Source organism: Salminus brasiliensis, chromosome 6 (assembly GCF_030463535.1).
Source record: "Salminus brasiliensis chromosome 6, fSalBra1.hap2, whole genome shotgun sequence".
Lineage (NCBI taxonomy): Eukaryota > Metazoa > Chordata > Actinopteri > Characiformes > Bryconidae > Salminus > Salminus brasiliensis.
The window spans coordinates 2,634,489-2,654,488 of record NC_132883.1 but is presented as its reverse complement, the minus strand read 5'-3'; the positions used below and the strand labels follow the sequence as shown (position 1 = coordinate 2,654,488).

General features: G+C 42.4%; 1 protein-coding gene across 1 annotated transcript in view; it reads left to right on the top strand.

Moving 5' to 3' along the window:
- The first annotated feature begins 7,788 nt into the window (after positions 1–7,788).
- The window catches only part of asic1a (acid-sensing (proton-gated) ion channel 1a), a 36,117-nt gene continuing 23,905 nt past the window's right edge, over positions 7,789–20,000 (top strand). Inside the window, exons 1-3 of the mRNA XM_072681314.1 lie at positions 7,789–8,480; positions 11,506–11,957; positions 14,395–14,590. Of these exons, the coding sequence (XP_072537415.1) occupies positions 11,584–11,957; positions 14,395–14,590 (570 nt within the window). The 5' untranslated portion in view covers positions 7,789–8,480; positions 11,506–11,583. The remainder of the gene's footprint in view (positions 8,481–11,505; positions 11,958–14,394; positions 14,591–20,000) is intronic.

Sequence of the window (20,000 nt, the reverse complement as noted above, 5' to 3'; positions counted from 1 at the left end):
TTCACTTTTAGGCCCTTCTGGACACAGTAAGCAAGAAGGGCGAAACGTCCATCATTTTCATAACAAAAAAAGGGATTAACTGGACAAAAGGAGCTCGGGCGCCCACGGTTTCGCCTGACCTCAGCAGAGACGCGCCCGCGAGAGCCGTGAAGCGCCACAGCTGACGGGGCTCTTTGCTTTTTCCCAGCGCACTTTCCCGAAGGGGCCCTGGTGACGGAGCCATTCACCATCCAGAGCAATAAATGAGCGAAGCCGCTCGGGCCGGGCACCTCATTTCCAAAAAGGACGCAAAGACTTTGGAGTATAGCCAACATGCCTGGAACAAAAGGTACACTTGGAGAGTTTGGGGGGGGGGGAAGTCAAATTGTAGAATATGAGAAAAGTAACTATGTGGTGTTCATTTTTCTTTAATTGTGGCTTTATTTATTGTTTATTTTTATAAATGCAAGTGTTATGAGAAGCAGTTTGAGCTCAGCAGGTTCAGGATTGTTCTCACGTCCTTCTTAATTCTTTGCAGGTAACAAGTCGGACAAGAAATCCGCCACCAAGGTAAATACAGGCCCCTGTTGATCGCTTCCCCCAGCCCCCACATTATATTCACGGTGAAATAGTGTAGAATGAGCTCTGAGCTCCACTGAAGTTAAATTTACACCAGAGCACTCAGGAACCCACTCTCATCTACGGTACAGTTCTGTAGGCGGTAATTCAGCTCTGGCGTTTCCTCTCTGATTTACTACAGGGCCAACAGGATGACAACCACAACCATGATGCACATCACATCACATCCATCCATCTCTGCACACACAGCAAAATATACAAAGCTTAAAGCGCTTTCGCGCCTACACGAGCTCATACCTTGCGAGAGCTGACACTTGAATGTGCTGATTGGAGTAGTTTGAGCTATCTGTCCCTTCTTAACGCTCGCCTGTGTCCTTTCTCCTGTGTAGCAGCCTCAGAGTCCTAAGGAGCAGCCGAAGAAAGGTGATCAGAAAGGAGATGACAATAAGAAGCAAGGAGGTAAGCACTGACTGCGCTCTATCCCAAAAGAGCCCTGCTTAGAAAGGTGTCAGGTGGGCCTTAGAATTTGGTCATAGACAAAAAGTCAAAGGTTAGCATTAGGGTACTTTCAACAAAATTGTGGGAGTGTGTAGGTTCACCCCCTGGAACCCAATGTGCTGCTCAATTATTCATCTTTAGATAACTGCTATGAATTATGCAGTAACTACTTTAAATAATTTAGTATCCACTATGAATTATTCAGTATCCATGAGAAGTTTTTAACGACTGCTCTAAATAATTCAGTATCCACTATAAATTGTTCATTAACTACTGTGAATTATTTAGTGTTTACTTTGAGATCTACTGAGTTATGACTACTCTGAATGATTCAGTATCCACTATGAATTAGTCAGTATCGAGTATGAATTATTATGTAATTCATATGTAATGAATCTAGTAGCTATTATTAATTGTATGTAGTGTTCACTGAGGTATTCACACTCTACTCTGAATTATTTAGTGATGACTTTTAGTATTTAGTATCATCTACTCTAAATGTCTCAGTATCCATTATGAATTATTTAGTATTTACTATGAACTATTCAGTACCTACTCTAAATGTCTCAGTATCCATTATGAATTATTTAGTATTTACTATGAACTATTCAGTACCTACTCTAAATGACTCAATATTCATTATGAATCATTTAGTATTTTCTATGAACTATTCAGTACTTACTCTAAATGACTTTGTATCCATTATGAATTATTTAGTATTTTCTATGAACTATTCAGTACCTACTCTAAATGACTCAGTATCCATTATGAAGTATTTAATATTTACTATGAACTATTCAGTACCTACTCTAAATGACTCAGTATCCATTATGAAGTATTTAATATTTACTATGAACTATTCAGTACCTACTCTAAATGACTCAGTATCCATTATAATGTATTTTGTGACTACTCTAATTGATTGAGTATCCATTATAAATTATTCAGTATCCATTATAAATGACATAGTGACTACTCTGAAGGATTCAGTATGAATTATTCGTAACTGCTATGAATTATTTAGTGTTCACTATGAGCTATTCAGACTGTACTTGACATTTTGTGATGATTTTATTCAGTATCTACTCTACTATGATTCAGTATCCATTATGAATTATATAGTGACTATTCTTAATGATTCAGTATCCACTATGAAACTAATGTGTGAGTTCTGTAATTATGAGAATAAGGAAAATATTGCTCAGCGTACAGTAATGTAAGGCTATATGCATCTCTTTTTGGTCTAAAATAAAGTGCTATATCATAATAACATTAATAAATATTAGTTCTGTGACCACTTCCCAAGCAGTACACCTCCATCACCAGTGTAACACAATGAAATGTAACATTAAAAGGAAGGAGCTGCTGAATATTAACGAGTAAAATGGAACAGAGTAAAGAAGGAGATTCATTCTCTCAGTAGGAGCAAAAGCAAAAGCATTGAATCCATTATTTTTTTACTTGATAACACAGAAAAAATAAAGTATAGTAGTAATGTAGAGCCTTCCACCTGGCAGACTGGGGTTCGACTGTACAGTCAGACAAGCCCACTACTCTACACCAATAAGTGTAGATTGGGCAAGACACCTATCTCTGCTTTCTAATACATGTGTCACATGATTCACATGTAAGAGCTCTGGATCAGAGGATCAGCCAAATGTCGTACGTCGTTGTTGCCCATGTATATATAGTTTCCTACTAAAAGTCCACCCAGTATTGTGTGATCAGTAGGGATGTTTTAAAGCCTGTGAAGCCTTAGAGGAAGATGAAGATGTAGTGCAAACGTCTTGGAGCTGCGGTGACTAATGAAGTGTCTGCACTGCTGGGGGGTGGAAACATGGCCGCCCTTGCTGTGTGTTTCCAGTGAAGTTATCTGTCTGTGTGTCTTCCCCTCGCAGGACAGCCGAAGGGAGAGAAGCAGTAACTTCCAGGCCTTTGTGAAGATGGCTCTGGAGACGCTTCTGGGCTCATGCAGACGCAAGTACGGAAGCCCTCGGGGTCGACGGGGCTGAGGAGACACAGCCCTTTCATCCTATTTAGCCAGTCAGACACATCCTGCTCCCCCCCCCCCCCCCCTCCCCCACCATACTGTATCTCAACCTTGCTGATGGGGAAATGAACCAGTGATTTTACACACTTTCCAACACCTCATCCTCGCTTTTCAACTCCGCCCACGTGATGGTACCTCGCTGTATTGTGTATATAAATAAACCAATAAACTCAATTATTTCATACAGTTCTCATGAAGCACATGCTGCTGGCCTCTTTTCAACTACTAATCAATGACTGGAGCTCAACACACTTGAAGGAGAGCACTCAGCTAACAGATGCCTGCACTGACTAGCATCGCTAATACTGAGTGATGAGGGAAGAGGGAGGGCCATCTGTAATGAGCCAAACAGAATCAGATGCTCGCAGTGATAACATATGAAAGAGGCTTTACTAATGGAGACGTAAACTAAGTTCGTAGTCAAAACTCCAAAAGTCCGAGGTCAATTCCGAAGTGTAACACAAACAAACACAAGCAAAAGGGTCAAAATCCAGATTCCAAAACGCCGGCAGATAATCCAAAGGGTAAGACAAAAGGCGTAGTCGACAAGAACACACACATATAACAATAGACAGAACGCTCAGTAGTTTCACCAGATAAACTAGTGTGATTACAGACATTTATATTTACATTTAAGGCATTTAGTAGACGCTCTTCTCCAGAGCGACTTACAAAAGTGCTTTGCTATTTACTGAAGAAGAACCTCAGCTAGTTTAAATAGACTAATTTAAAGATCCTCTAATCTTAGACTCTACTAAACACAAGTTAATATGGAGACCATAGTACTCTTCTCTTCGCCTGAGTACTTTCAGAAGAGGAGGGTCTTCAGTCTGGGTTTGAGGACAGGGAGCTTTGGACTCTGCTGTTCAGACACCCAGGAGAAGTTCGTTTCACCACTTCGGTGCAGGACAGAAAAAAGTCTGGACGCTCGTCTTCCGTGGATCTTAAAGGATGGTGGGTCGAGCCGAGCCGTACTTGAAGCTGGAAGGGCTCTCGGTGCGGATCGGCTTTTGACCATCGCCATCAAGTACGGAGGGTCTGGCTGGTCCAGTCTTGGCTTTGTAGGCCAGCGTCAGGGTCAGGGTGGAATTCTCCGGATGTTGTACAGGAGAAATCTGCAGGACCGAGTTACGGACATGACTTGAGAACGATAACTGATCATCCATGACTACACCAAGGCTTCGAGCTTCTGTAGAAGGAGTGGCCAGTGAGTTCTCAAAGGAGATGGAAAACATTAGTATCCCCGAGACCGCAAGCACAGATGAGTCCAGAACCTGTGAATCACTCTGGGAATGCATGACACCACCCTACCCAGTCAGAGAGAGTGAGGCCAGTTGTGCTCTGGGACCCCAGGCCATGAAGAGTATCTCACAATGATAAGAACAACCCTGATTCGAACTCAGAAATATAATGCAATGCAAAATACAGGAGTCCAGCGCCCCTTTAGCATTGGCCCCTGCTCGACGAAGTATAGAGTGGAGATGTATATGTTATATTTAAATAATTAAATATATGTAATAAATATATGTATATATGTTAAATATATGTAATAAATGTGATGCCACCACTATGTGCTGAAGAAACACATGTGGTTGAATGTAGCCAGTAGCTACAAGCGCAAGTTACCAAATTCAGCCTATGCCTCTACTGTACAGCCACTGAAAATATAATGGTACAGGGGGACCTCATGGCCTTGTGTGGTCACATTAACTCTCAGGAAAACATCCTGGAGGCATGATCTGTTCCAGTACAGGTTGAGGTCCCAAGCTAAGTGTTCAGATAGGATCATGCTGAGAACAGTCTCTGGTCTGTGAGAGCTGTGTGTACGTCTATTACTGGCTCTTACGGTTTCATGGTACATAAATCATTTAGGTAAGCAGTGGCTTTTACACTGTAGCCATGTGGTAGGATTCCTGAAAAGAAGCAGGCCATCCCCGTTGAGACTTACACACACACATATTCTCTCTTTGCTTTTCTTTCTGTACCACACAGTCATGTCAGATGTCGTCTGTGTGTGTGTGGGTGGGTGTGTGTGTCTGCCTGCATATGTGAAATGGCGCTGCTTGGCCCTGCTATAGTGATGTAGGCACATTCCACTTCCTACTGCTATGAATATTTAACCGGATATTATAAATATTTCCTTACATTAGTAAAGGCTGAACTCGTTCCTCATGCTATATCCCTCACCATTCAGGCCATGATGTTTCACGAGGTTAGATGGAAGTGACCTGCTTGTGTACAAGGCTAAGGGGGAGTGATCCAGGACTCTGTGTACAGCTCTCAACCCATATAAATAAATGAAAACCGGCTCCATAACAAACGTGAGCAAATACAATAAGTCAGCGAGCTTGTGCTTTAAAGCTCATGTAGAAACGCTAAATATTTAACGGCCCGAGTGCGGATTGGGTGGTGTAACTCCAAAATTGCAGGTGTGAAAACGCTTCAAGATGCAGTAAAAGAGACCATAATTAAGGGCGCTAAAAAAAGATCATGCATAAATATTGCATGCTGGTTCTTTTTTATGGTCTACTTTAATAGAGGCTCCTTAAACGAGGCCCAGCAGCTTCATTGTGTGTCAAAATAATAAAGCTAACTCAGCTTTAGTTCACCAGCTCATATGTCCAAAAGTATGCGGACACATCCAGCATTTCTTCTGAAATATCAAAAGTATGAATAGGAATGAATTTGTCTCCATCTGGAAAAGCTTTACACTTGATGTTGAAACATTATTGTGGGGAGAGTTTGATTGCACTCAGCCACAAGAGCATTGGTGAGGTCAGGTACTGACCAGCTGTATGTTTGTAACTGAACACTTGTGGAAGTGGGTTTAGCTGAATCCACTAATTAGAAGAGGTGTCTAAATACTTTTGGACTATAGTGCATATAGCCTGTCAGTCACATGTGAATAATATGTATATAATCATCTAGGAAGGCTTTATACTAGATGTGCTGTGAGAAAGATTTGATTGCACTCAGCCTCAAAAGCATTGGATGATCAGTTCTGCAACTCTAACCCATCGCAAATGTCCTGAATGAACCCATTCCAAAAGTAGTAGATGGAGCACCACCACCACCATCATTCCAGAGAACACAGTTCTTCCACTGCTCCACAGCTCAATGCTGGGGGGCTTTATACCCCACCTCTAGCCCACGTCTGGCATGAGGCAGCATGGTGCCAATAGGTTCAGATTTATCTTCTCCAGAGAGTCCTATTCTATTGGCAGTACGTCTATAAAGGAACTAGACAAGCTGTTTGTGTGCATTTGAAGGGGTGTCCACAAACATTTGGACATGTAGTGTCCATCTTACAGTGGTTCTTCTATGGCATTGCTCATCGCTTGTAACAGAGTCAGTCAAATGCAGTACATGTAAATAGGTGCTTGGGTTTTGAGCAGTTGAGTGTATGTGGTGCTCTGGTCTACTAGCCTAAAGCAAAGGAAACCTGAAAAGGGGGCAACTCATGGTCTCTTGATGTGTCCGCCTGAATGATGCCTGGGAACGGTGCCTGTGGAAGAGCTACAGCTGATGCACCTGCGCCTGCCATATGCCCCTTTCTCACATTCAGCATAGAAATACTGGGCTGAGTGTGTGTGTGTGTGTGTATTTAGTTCCTTGTGAGGACCTAATATCTCCACTGTGCTGCTTTGGGGACATTTGGCTGACCTTCATAATGAGAAAGGTGAATAGCTGCAGATCACTATTAGAAAAAGCAATAACCCACAGTTGATCTCTTGGTTGCTCACATTTAGGTTAAAAACGAAGAGTTCCTATTAGGGATGCACTGATCCATCTTTTTCTGTTCTGATACAGATACCGATGCATGAACTTTGCGTATCGGCAGATACCCGATACCGTTTTGATACCAGCAGCTTCTCGGTTTTCCACCGTGATGGGGGAGTCTTGCAGTTTGCTATGATATGTGTACGATGTCTGTAGGTGACTCTGATCCTGGGTTATGAAGCCTAGAGTAACACAAGTGTGAAAATTGGGTTTCGTGAATGGATCGGACCTTTGGATCAGACTAATTATCTGATACCCGGTCTAGCTCATTTTCTTAGTATCGGGACTGATATCCGATTCTAGTATCAGATCGGTGCATCCCTAGTGGAGATACTAGGTCTTGTATGGTTCTTGGATAGGTTATCATTCTAGCAAAACCTATCCAAGAACCATACAAGAACTAGGGATGCACCGATCCGATACTAGGACCGGATATCGGTCCCGATACTAATAGAAGGACCGATTTTTGGTCCCATTTTGAGGACAGTGTCCTCATGATGATAGGAAAACATGTACGTATCCTAATGAAATGGCATTGGCTTGGAATATTATAACTTAGAGGACCTCATAAATACAGTAATACAAACCTCTGAGAGTGAGTGGGTGTGTGTGGGTGGGGGTGGGTGTGTGGGTGGGTGTGTGGGTGGGTGTGTGTGGGTGTGGGTGGGTGTGTGGTGGGTGTGTGGGTGTGGGTGGGTGTGTGGGTGTGGGTGGGTGTGTGGGTGTGGGTGGGTGTGTGGGTGGGTGTGTGTGGGTGTGGGTGGGTGTGTGGGTGGGTGTGTGGGTGGGTGTGTGTGGGTGTGGGTGGGTGTGGGTGTGGGTGGGTGGGTGTGTGTGGGTGTGGGTGGGGAGGGGGAGAGTAGCTCCATCCTCAAGCTCTCAGAGCCTCGGACTCCATCAAAGCATGGAGGAGAACATCAGAGATGGGCAGGGGAAAACACGCCTCGCCCCTCACACACACACACACTCACACACACACACACACACACACACACACACACACACACACACTCACACACTCACACACACACACACTCCTCCTTCACCATCTTCCTGCCAGGCTGTAAGGACACCGTCGTAACTGGACGGACCGGATCAGCTCTGAGGGAAGCGAGTCTGGACGGGTGGTCTCGATGATTTCGTCGCCGGTCAGCCCACCTTTGTCTCGCTGAAGTAAATTCTGAAGTAAGCAGTGGTCGTGTGGAGCGGTCAGACTCCTGGATGTCGTGCTTCTCCGCGGAGGGTCAGCGGTATGTGAATGGCGGGGCTCTGAACTAAAAGCTGGATCTCCGCCGTTTGCTGGTCGCTGAGGACTGGCTGACCGTTAACGGTCGTCCGTTCCCCGGCGCGTGAGCTGGAACTCTCACATTTAAAACCCACGAGGCGCAGGCGAAGTCGCGCGCAGGCAGAGAACACTTGGCGCCTTTTTCCCCTTCAGCCTCAGTGCGGATCAGGGAGATCTGATCGGATCGATTTCTGCTGATTTGTCGAGTTAATGCGCTTGTAAACACGCGCAGGGTGAAGAATTCCAGCTGAGGGATGAAGAGCCGCTTCCACTGGCCAGCTCGCAGAACCCCGCGTGACGCGTTCCGAGGTCTGAGCACGAGCCTGAACATCTACCCATTCATTCATGCTCTTCTCTATTCTACTCTACTCTATTCTACTCTACTATACTCTATTCTACTATACTCTATTCTATTCTCTATTCTACTCTATTCTACTATACTCTATTCTATTCTCTATTCTACTCTATTCTACTATACTCTATTCTATTCTCTATTCTACTCTACTATACTCTATTCTATTCTCTATTCTACTCTATTCTACTATACTCTATTCTATTCTCTATTCTACTCTACTATACTCTATTCTATTCTCTATTCTACTCTATTCTACTATACTCTATTCTATTCTCTATTCTACTCTATTCTACTATACTCTATTCTATTCTCTATTCTACTCTATTCTACTATACTCTATTCTATTCTCTATTCTACTCTACTATACTCTATTCTATTCTCTATTCTACTCTATTCTACTATACTCTATTCTATTCTCTATTCTACTCTACTATACTCTATTCTATTCTCTATTCTACTCTATTCTACTATACTCTATTCTATTCTCTATTCTACTCTACTCTACTATACTCTATTCTATTCTCTATTCTACTCTATTCTACTATACTCTATTCTATTCTACTCTACTCTACTATACTCTATTCTATTCTCTATTCTACTCTATTCTACTATACTCTATTCTATTCTCTATTCTACTCTACTATACTCTATTCTATTCTCTATTCTACTCTATTCTACTATACTCTATTCTATTCTCTATTCTACTCTACTCTACTATACTCTATTCTATTCTCTATTCTACTCTATTCTACTATACTCTATTCTATTCTCTATTCTACTCTACTCTACTATACTCTATTCTATTCTCTATTCTACTCTATTCTACTATACTCTATTCTATTCTCTATTCTACTCTACTCTATTCTTCTCAATTCTATTCTCTATTCTACTCTACTCTATTCTATACTCTATTCTATTCTCTATTCTACTCTATTCTACTATACTCTATTCTATTCTCTATTCTACTCTATTCTACTATACTCTATTCTATTCTCTATTCTATTCTCTATTCTACTCTACTATACTCTATTCTTCTCAATTCTATTCTCTAGTCTACGCTATTCTACTATACTCTATTCTATTCTTCTTAATTCTATTCTCTAGTCTACGCTATTCTACTATACTCTATTCTATTCTTCTCAATTCTATTCTCTATTCTACTCTATTCTACTATACTCTATTCTATTCTCTATTCTACTCTACTCTATTCTTCTCAATTCTATTCTCTAGTCTACGCTATTCTACTATACTCTATTCTATTCTTCTTAATTCTATTCTCTAGTCTACGCTATTCTACTATACTCTATTCTATTCTTCTCAATTCTATTCTCTATTCTACTCTATTCTACTATACTCTATTCTATTCTCTATTCTAGTCTATTCTATTCTTCTCAATTTTATTCTCTATTCTACTCTATTCTATTCTTCTCAATTCTATTCTCTATTCTACTATACTCTATTCTATTCTTCTCAATTCTATTCTCTATTCTACTATACTCTATTCTATTCTTCTTAATTTTATTCTCTATTCTAGTCTATTCTATTCTTCTCAATTTTATTCTCTATTCTACTCTATTCTATTCTTCTCTATTCTATTCTTCTCTATTCTGTTCTACTCTATTTTATTCTTCTTAATTTATCTCTATTCTACGCTATTCTACTATACTCTATTCTATTCTACTCAATTCTATTCTTCTCAATTATATTCTCTATTCTATTCTATTCTTCTCTATTATATTCATGCTCTATTCTGTTCTACTCAATTCTGTTCTATCCTTCTCTATTATATTCTATTCTACTCTACTCAATTCTATTCTCTATTCTACTCTATTATATTCATGCTCTATTCTGTTCTACTCAATTCTGTTCTATTCTTCTCTATTCTACTCTATTCTATTCTACTCAATTATATTATCTATTTTACTCTATTCTATTCATGCTCTATTCTGTTCTACTCAATTCTATTCTACTCAATTCTATTCTTCTCAATTCTATTCTCTATTCTATTCTATTCATGCTCTATTCTATTCTTCTCAATTCTATTCTCTATTCTACTCTATTCTATTCATGCTCTATTCTGTTCTACTCAATTCTGTTCTATTCTTCTCTATTCTTTTCTATTCTACTCAATTCTATTCTCTATTCTATTCATGCTCTATTCTCTTGTTCCACCAGGCTCTATTCTATTCTATATTTTTCTACTATTATATTTCATTCAATTCAGTCTCTATTCTATTCTATTCTATCTATTTTGTTCGATTCAGCTCCATTTACTTTTTTAAAGCTTCTATTTATAATATTCTATCCAGTTCTATTGTATTCTATTCTATTTTACTCTGTTCTGGTATTGTATTCTGTTCCATTATTACATTCCACATATTCCATTTTGTAAATCTAATACTTCTCATTCCATTCCACTCTGTTTCAATCTATTCTATTCTATCTAATTTTAATCACCTGTTCCATTTTTCTATTCAACATATATTCAGTTCTATAAATTTAGTCTGTCACATTCCACTTCATTCAGGCTATATTCTGTTCTGTTCTATTGTATTCTATTGTATTGTATTCTTACTGCACATTCCATCCCACTCATATTTTATTCTATTCTATTCTATTCTATTCTATTCTATTCTGTTCTGTTCTGTTCCATTCTGTTCAATTTGTCTGTTCCATTATTCCATTCCACATCTTTACTTCTATGACCAATTCAGGTTCTATTCTATTCTATTCTATTCTATTCTATTTTATCCTATTCTGGTCTTTTATTCTGTTAAATTATTCTATTCCACATATGCAGTTCTATAAATAGTAATGGTACATCACATGGTGATATAAATGGTACATCACATTCTATTCTATTCTATTCTATTCTATAAATCTGTTTGGTTGCTGTTGTTTTCCACTGCTTCAGTGATATTTTGTGTTTTAGTCTACATTTTTTTCTTAAATCTTTTCTTTCTGCATTTGCTGTTTCAGAGATCTGAGGAAGAGCTGCTGGATTAAGTTGGTCGCTCGTCATCTGGCCTTGCTGTGAAGAAGAGGAGCAGTTTTTGGATGAAACCCGCCAGCGTGATGGATCTGAAGGTGGAGCCGGTCTCTGTAGACCAGCCCCCACCGCTCCAGGTGTTTGCTCACATGTCAACGCTGCACGGCATCGCACACATTTTCTCCTACGACAGGATCACGGTGCGGTGCTGCCTGTGGCTGCTCTTCTTCCTCAGCTCCGTAGCGTTCCTGCTGTGTGTGTGTGTGGACCGCGTGCTCTTCTACCTGGAGTATCCGCACGTGACCAAGGTGGACGAGGTCGTCGCGCCCGCCATGGTCTTCCCCGCTGTGACACTCTGCAACCTGAACGCCTTCCGCTTTGGCAGGGTCACGCGCAACGACCTGTACCATGCCGGGGAGCTGCTCGCTCTGCTCAACTCAAGGTGTGTGTGTGTGTGTGTGAGAGCTGCAGTAGGTGTCTGAGTCACTGCTAGGAAGGTGTGATTCACTGACTGCATGCAGTCAAATTCAGCATGAAATCAAACACACAGCTCATATTCGGCCCTTAATGGGAGCCCCGTGGTCTTCATTTGTTCCAACCAGCAGACAACAAACTCCTCAGAGGTGCATACCGTCGCTGTCCAATGAAAAACATGTATCTCCAAAATGGTGAAGGCAAAAACACTCTATTGGTCCATTCATCCAGAATTACTTACCCAGTGTACAGAAGAAGCTTCAGTGTTCCAACCATTAAGAAAACCCACAAACATGGAGATACATGTTTTTTATAGCACAGCAGTGATAAATCCCAGTACCCCAGTATAGAATTCACTCTTGCAGCATGGAATTGACTCCCACAGTGTAGAATTAACCTACAATAACACATGAACTCTTACAGTGTAGAATTAACTCTTACAGTGTAGAATTAACATAAAATAACAGATGAACTCTTACAGTGTGGAATTAACTCTTACAGTGTAGAATTAACTCTTACAGTGTGGAATTAACTCTTACAGTGTAGAATTAACTCCCACAGTGTAGAATTAACATAAAATAACTCTCGCCTTTCTGAGCAGAAGCATCAGAACCTGGTTGAGTTGCGCTGTGGCTTTTAATCAGGCACTGAACGGTCATCAGAAATGGACTTTACTGGCCACAGGTAATCAATCTCCCTCAGGCATCCGAGTGGGTGCTGAAGGTCTGTGGACTGCTGAGGTGCAACACTCACAGAACCCCGAAATTAAATGCTATTTTTGGCTCTGCTATCAATGGCAGCTGCCATTTGGCAGTAAAATATAATGCGAAGTATTGCTGCTGCTGCTGCAGCGCTGCGGAGTCACGTGGCAGCGGAGCGTTGGTGTGACCGGGGTTTGAATTCGCCTTCAGTCGTGCCTGTTGCTCCTGCACTGGCACAGAGGCACGTACACACACTCCTCCATTCTCTTTCTTCTGTCTGCTGCGTTAGCCTCCATGTGCCGGATCAGAGAACTGAACATGACGGCTGAAGGCTATTTTTTTTATTTTTTTTGGTGATTTATGGATTAAATGAGCCGAACCTCTTTTTTTTCAGCTTCTCCGTTACATTAATAGCTGTAATGGTCTTTGATCTTTCGTGTAGTTCCTGTCTTTACCATTAAAACAGAGAGTGATTCCTTCATAATGTAACTCCGCCGCAACACTGTTCACACTTCCTCCTGTTCATAATTACATTACTGTCCTAATTAACTTCAGTTTCATAGGTCCTACTACCGAACCCTGTGGGACGCCACAACAAAATACTACACCAAACGGTTACTTAATAATTTATGATCATTTCTCATACAGTAGGTTTAATAACTGCATTATTAACCTAAAACCGAGTCTAAAGGGTTCACTCATAAAAGATGCATCATGCATTATATGTCCAAATGTTTGTGGACACCCCTTCCAATGAATGCGTTCAGCTGCTTTGAGTTGCACCCATTGCTGGCACTACAGGCACGGCTTATCTAACCCCTGTAGAGAAGTACTGCCAATAGAATAGGACTCTCTAGAGCTGATGACCTTTGATGAACCTATTGGCACCATGCTGCCTAATGCCAGGCGTGGAAATAGACTGTTGGTGGGGTGGAAGATAGCAACGTGCATCGCAATGTGCCATGCGCAGGGTGTAAGATAGGCTTAGGCTTAGGGTAGAGGTTCTCGACCTTTTCGTGTTGCCCACCGATGCAGAACTAGAAAGCATAAAAATCAGCTGTTTTACTTTTTCTGATCTCTGTATTTTGGACAAAAGTATTGGGACACCTGCTCATTCACTGGTTCTTTCTAAATCAAAGGTATTTAAAAGAGTTTCTCCTGCCTTTAGTGGAGTAACTGTCTCTACTGTTCAGGGAAGAAGGCTTTCTAGTAGATTTTGGAGGAGGAGCATTGCTGTGGGGATTTGATTGCTTTCAGCAACTGGAGCATTTGTGAGATCAATATGTTGGATGATGATCACAACCCCACCTCATCATCCCCAACTAATCCCAAATGTACTAAATGGAGCACCACCACCATCATTCCAGAGAGCACAGTTCTTCCACTGCTCCACAGCTCAATGCTGGGGGGCTTTACAAACCTCTCCATAGCCCACGCCTGGCTTTAGGTGGCATGATGCTCATCGATGTTGGTTATCTGCTCCAGAGAGTCCTATTCTATTGGTCATACTAGAAGACTAGACAAGCAGTATCAGCAATGTGTGCAACCTAAAGTAGCTGAATGCATTCATTAGAAGGGGTGTCCACAAACATTTGGACATATAGTGTATGTCTTAGCTGATGGACTACATCTCACCAGTCTCTCAGGGCTCGTGATTCTTCTTCCTTTAAAGATTAGCATCGTCTCCTTGTCTTCTCTCTGTAGGTATGAGATCCGCGACGTTCACCTGATCGAGGAGAGCGTTCTGGAGGCTCTGAAGACCAAAGCTGACTTCCAGAACTTCAAGCCTCGACCCTTCAACATGATGGAGTTCTACAACCGGACGGGACACGACATCCGAGACATGCTCCTCTCCTGCCAGTTCAGGGGGTCACCGTGCCGGCCCGAGGACTTCAAAGTGGTGAGTCTGTCGTGGTCCATTACTGCCCCGAGGAGCCATTTTCAATTACGGTGCGAAATCCCGTTAGCTGCAGATGATTAAATTTCACCAAGGTTTCCTTCTGTATTTCAGCCTTGAGATGTTTAATGGCTTTGTCGCTGTCTGCGGTGCTGGAACGGCCCTGAACAGGTGCTAAATAACAGCGTAACAGGATGTGACAGCACATCATTCCAACAATGCCACACATAGCCAGGCTTTCCCTCGGCAGTCTTCAGGCTTGATAAAGGGTTTATGGGAACGTACATCGGTGTAGACTACAACAGCAGCTAACTGGGACCAGAGCCTTAACAACAGAGGAACTGGAGCGTGGTAGAGTTTGATGACAGGTGATGACAGCACAGCCATGCACGCCTGTGACGTCTCCATGGCGATACGTTATTCCTCCGCGCTACATAGGGAACGACACATGCATGGGACGTACAGGGACAGTCGCTCAGTGCAGTCTCGAGGGAAACCAGCCCATCCCCTAACAGAGTGTATGTGAGTGGGGCTGTGCCCTACTTACCTAAGATTAACACCAGTATGCTTTTTCCATGTGTATTTTCAGAATTCAGACACGAGCAGTCCCATTTCTTCTACAGCTAGAGCTTAGCACAAGCTTAGACAGCAGACAGCAGTACAGGAGCTCCCAGACAATGGCACCATCCGGACGTCCACTTTGTGCTCCTCTAGGCTGCTTTTTAAGGCCCCGCAGCTTTTAAAATAGGTCAGTGTTAAATATTAGATTTGGTGTGAGGTACAGTGGGGGTGCTGGCAGATTCAGAGCTTTCTCGCTTGCTTCCTCCTGGACTGACTCACCGCTGTGGGGAAAAAATAGCACTGAAAGACACACCGGACCCCATATGGCTCTTAGTGGATTTTTTACACAATCTCGTCCTCCACTTTCCTCAACCCTTCAGATGGAAGCTACAGTCCATGCAGGTCATTCTGTTCCCTATCACACAAATATCAGGGGGAATTCCACCAAATCTTCCAAATTTCAGCATACAAAAGTATTGGGACACCTGCTCATTCAAAAATAACTACTGTCACCATTAAAAGTATCCTATTTAAAGATCCTTGAGGAGCCTTTGAAGGTTCTTCAGTTTGAAACTGTGCAGGTGCAATTTCTTTACATTTGCAAGTTATAAATGATAGCTGATTTAGATTATGCTAGGGATGCAGCGATGTGATACTAGGATCATATATCGCTCCCAATACTCACAAAATAGCTGGATAGGGTTTTCGAGAATTAGGCCGATCCACAGGGCCGATCCATTGACTGAACACGATTCTCACACCACCGGGGTTCTAAGCTTCATAGCTCAGTATCAGAGTAACGTACAGATACGACATACACTTATCATAGCAAACAGCAAGACTTAGCTTATATATCCAGCATATCCAGCTCAGTGCAGGGAGGAGGGGCGAGTGGGGGATCTAGATAATTGTAGGCAACAATCAAACTTGCAATCTTTTGTCTGCGACTCTCTAACTCTGCCGGGAAGTTATACAGAGTGTCTGAGAAAGAAGGGAAGGTACATTTACTTGGCAACTAAGAACAGCCAATGGTTCTTTGCTTAGTTGAAAGGTTCTGCACATTAGAGGAGAGCTTTCTGAAGATTATTCAGGTGTTCTTGAATTCTTCTAGATGTACTCTAAAAACAAAGGTGCTACAAATGGTAGCAGCAACAGAACCATGACCGAAACCTACTGAAAAACCTTAAAAACTGGGTTCTACTTTGGTTCTTTAGTCTTTTAAACAGAACCATGACCAAAAACACTGATAAAACCCTTAAAACAGGGTTCTTCTATGGTTCTTAAGTCTTCTAAACAGACCATGACCAAAATGTTGGTTCACTGAGTTGCTATGGTCTTTGTGCTACAAATTAAAGGTGCTACAAATGCCATAGAAGTGATGCCATAGAAGAATGGTTCCATAAAGAACCATGCTTGTTATTGAGAAGAATTTCCTTTAATGGCATCACTCAAAGAAGCATTTTTTCATTTCAAAGCATTTCAATTTTCTTAATGAAACTTCTTTATCAATGTAATGACATTTAAATAATCGGTTCTCTATGGAACAAATAGTAGTTATTTAATGGCGTCACTCAAAAACCTTTTGTAGCAGTGGCCAGTACTAAAAAAAAAAACAGAAAAAACGAAAAGCTGATAACAAAAATAGAAACTTTATTATGTTTTACTTTACCAGACCATGTGACTGTACCAAGGCTAAGCTAACTTGTTTGCTAAGCTCTCAAACTGTAACGTAAAGCGGCCCTTTCTAACTGCCTGCTTGTGAACAGATTTAGGAGGTCATGAGTTCAGATCCCATCAGCACCGCAACCTTCCATGTTCAGGAGTCTGCTAATCGAAAGGCCTTCCTCCACCATGTGATAGGGGGCGCTAACAGTAAACAGATTGAGGGGGCGAAGCCACAGGCTCAACATCTTACACAGTATTGAATCCGTTTCAGCTGCAGATCATTTACTGGTGATTTTGAGGCTCAGCTCAGTGTGGACTGTTGATCAAACTGAGAGCTAGGAGCTCTGCCTCTACAGTCGTACAGAAGTCCTGTCTGGCAAGCCCCACATTCTGTCCCCAGGTCCACGGCTCAACTTTGCGAGAGCTGCCATTTAACTGACAACGCTTTTCACGCTCAAGCATTCAGTTGAGAAATCCTCTGACATAATCTTCATCTGTAGATGTGTGGCAGGAGGCCAGAAGTGCCGTAACTGGATGTGTCATTATTCACCCACTCAGTCTGTTCTCGTCCCCTTCAGAAGTGGCAGGGATCTCAACACTGCAGCACTGTTGTGCGCCTGCCATTAGTTGCTGTGAAAGGGGTAATTTGGTGTAAAATGCGGGATCTTACATCAAATTATAATGTGGCTCTGGGTTGAAGTGGATCATTAAGAGTCAAGCAGAAGCGTTTCTCCATGGTTTCTTACATAACGTCCATAAAGCTCCTACTAAAAGCTCCTGTTTAGCAACAGGAACTATCTACAGAGTGCTGAAGATGACAGTAGAGTACCATAAGGCCTTCATATACAGTGACATGACAAAGTGGTTTGGACAGCTTCTGTAGAAGATGATCTGATCTCTGAAGAATTTGGGCCCTCAGGTAACTTCTCCCAAGGTCTCAGGCCTCAGTTAGCTTGTTTGGGCTATGAATTGTCCACAACCATTGTTATATATATATATATAGAAAATATATAATTTTAAAGGTTTCTAAACACTTTGACCCCTCAGACCCAACAACCAGCAGCTCTAAGCAGCTACCCAACACTCAACACCCACAGGCAGGAGAAGGCTATTGAAAAGCATGGCCCTCACAGTCCCCAGACCTAAACATCATTGAAAATATGTAGGAAAGATCTTTGGTGGGTCGAAAATCCCACAAACAAGGACTCAAAAACTACAGACCTGAATAGCAGCCCTATCAAATTTCTCCCTGCAGCGTTCAACAGAGCGCTCGCCGGTCTTCAACCTCCTTAAAAATCTTCACTAGGCTTCAGCTCAGCCAGCAGGAGGGCAGTTGACCAGCTTTCCAACCACCTTGACCATCAAAGACCAGCGTGGACCATCGCAAAGCGCCAAATACGCCGATGGATGTAGATATGTTAGGTCATGGGTCATGTGTCCTGTATAAAAGGAGCTCCATGCTGCCTTTATTGTTGGCTGCGCTGCAATCCCAGTAACTTTGGCATGAGTTCGAGTGATGCCTCACTGACCTCACTGATGCTCTTGTGGCTGAATGCAATCAAACCTTGACTCACAGCAGTGTTCCAACATCTAGAGTAAAGTCTTCTGAGTACTGTAGGACAGGGAGGACATTATTAGATCCCTGTTAATACTCTTGATATCAGAGGAGATACCGGAGCCAGCTAAGCAGCCTTGAGAAAGTGCGCTGTGTTCGGTCTACCCGTTCACCAGGGCCTGGCTTAATGTATTGAGTCTGCCTTCATATTACTGCCAAACGTAATATTTCAGATGTGCACCTGATTGATCGCTGTGCTCTGAACAACGGAGTGTGATAATGAGGAGGTAATGAAAGCGAATGCAGTCGGTGGACCTGTCCTGGCTAAACACAGTTTACTGCTAATTATGGGAGCTTACAGAGCGCTGGAAGGCAGAGTAGAAGCACACGAAGGCAGCCAGCGGCTGTGATTTCTATTATTAAATCTATATATCTTTTATTTTTATGCCTTTTCCCTCTCTGATTGTGCTGAGGGGAGAGTGGTTTCAGTGCAGGTGGAGCTTTTAGGCTTTAAGGCCACCTTATGTTTAGCATACCGTGACCATTAGCTTTTATGCCACGGTTAGTCGCCGCGATCGATGCCGTTTGATAAGAAGATTGCAAAGCATGGCCCTCACCAACATGGTCCCCAGACCTAAACATCATTGAAAGATTTTTTTGGGGGATCAAAAACCCCACAAACAAGGACTTAAAGACTATAGACCTTCATCGCAGTCACTGCGTCGTCGTTAACAGAACGCTCGCCGGTTTTCAGCCTCCCTCAAAAATCTTCACCGGGCTTCAAAGGCATCAACATTAATATTTTAACTATATTTTTATGACGGAGCTTTTTAGGTATCTAAAACTCTTCAGTTTCGACAGTTACCACTACGCAACTGCTCCATGATTTCTGTGGCTTCTGACTCCAGACTGGTCAGCTGCATTCAGAGCTACAGCTATAATAGCAGTGCCGGATTCAGCACCGGGTCCGACTCCCCGGTCTTTCCAAAGGAAAAGTTTCCAAAGGCCTTGAACGAATGAGAAGCTGAAATTAACACCAATCAAAAAGGTACACAGTTTACCAGAGCAGCACTGGCGCAGTGCCTGAGCACCTGAAGAGGAAACACACAGGCGCTAGTGCAGACGATGGACCACCGCAAACAGCCAAGCCACCGCAACAGGACGCAGCAGGGCTCTGCTCGATGTTCACACCTCTTGCACCAACGCCACCGTCACTGTGCTGTCCTAAAGGTTACGGATGTTTGTCAGTGTTAGGGAGGTGTGTGTGTGTGTGTGTGTGTGTGTGTGTGTGTGTGTGTGTGTGTGTGTGTGCAGCTCTGTGTGTGTTTTATTTTGGGCACTGCTGGTAAATCTGTCACGATTTCTGCTGATTTCCATAACCAGAGCTCGCTCATTCTTTCTCTCTCTCTCTCTCTCTCTCTCTCTCTCTCTCTCTCTCTCTCTCTCTCTTTGCAGATCTCACTCTCTCCCTCTCTCGCCTGTCGCTCTCTCTTTCTTTATCCCCCCTCCTTCCTCCTCTCTCGAAATCTCACTCTCTCTTAATCTTATACTCTCTCTCTCACTTTTTTCTCTCTCTCTCTCTTTCCCTCTCTCTCTATATCTATATTCCTCTCTCCAAATCCCTCTCTCTCT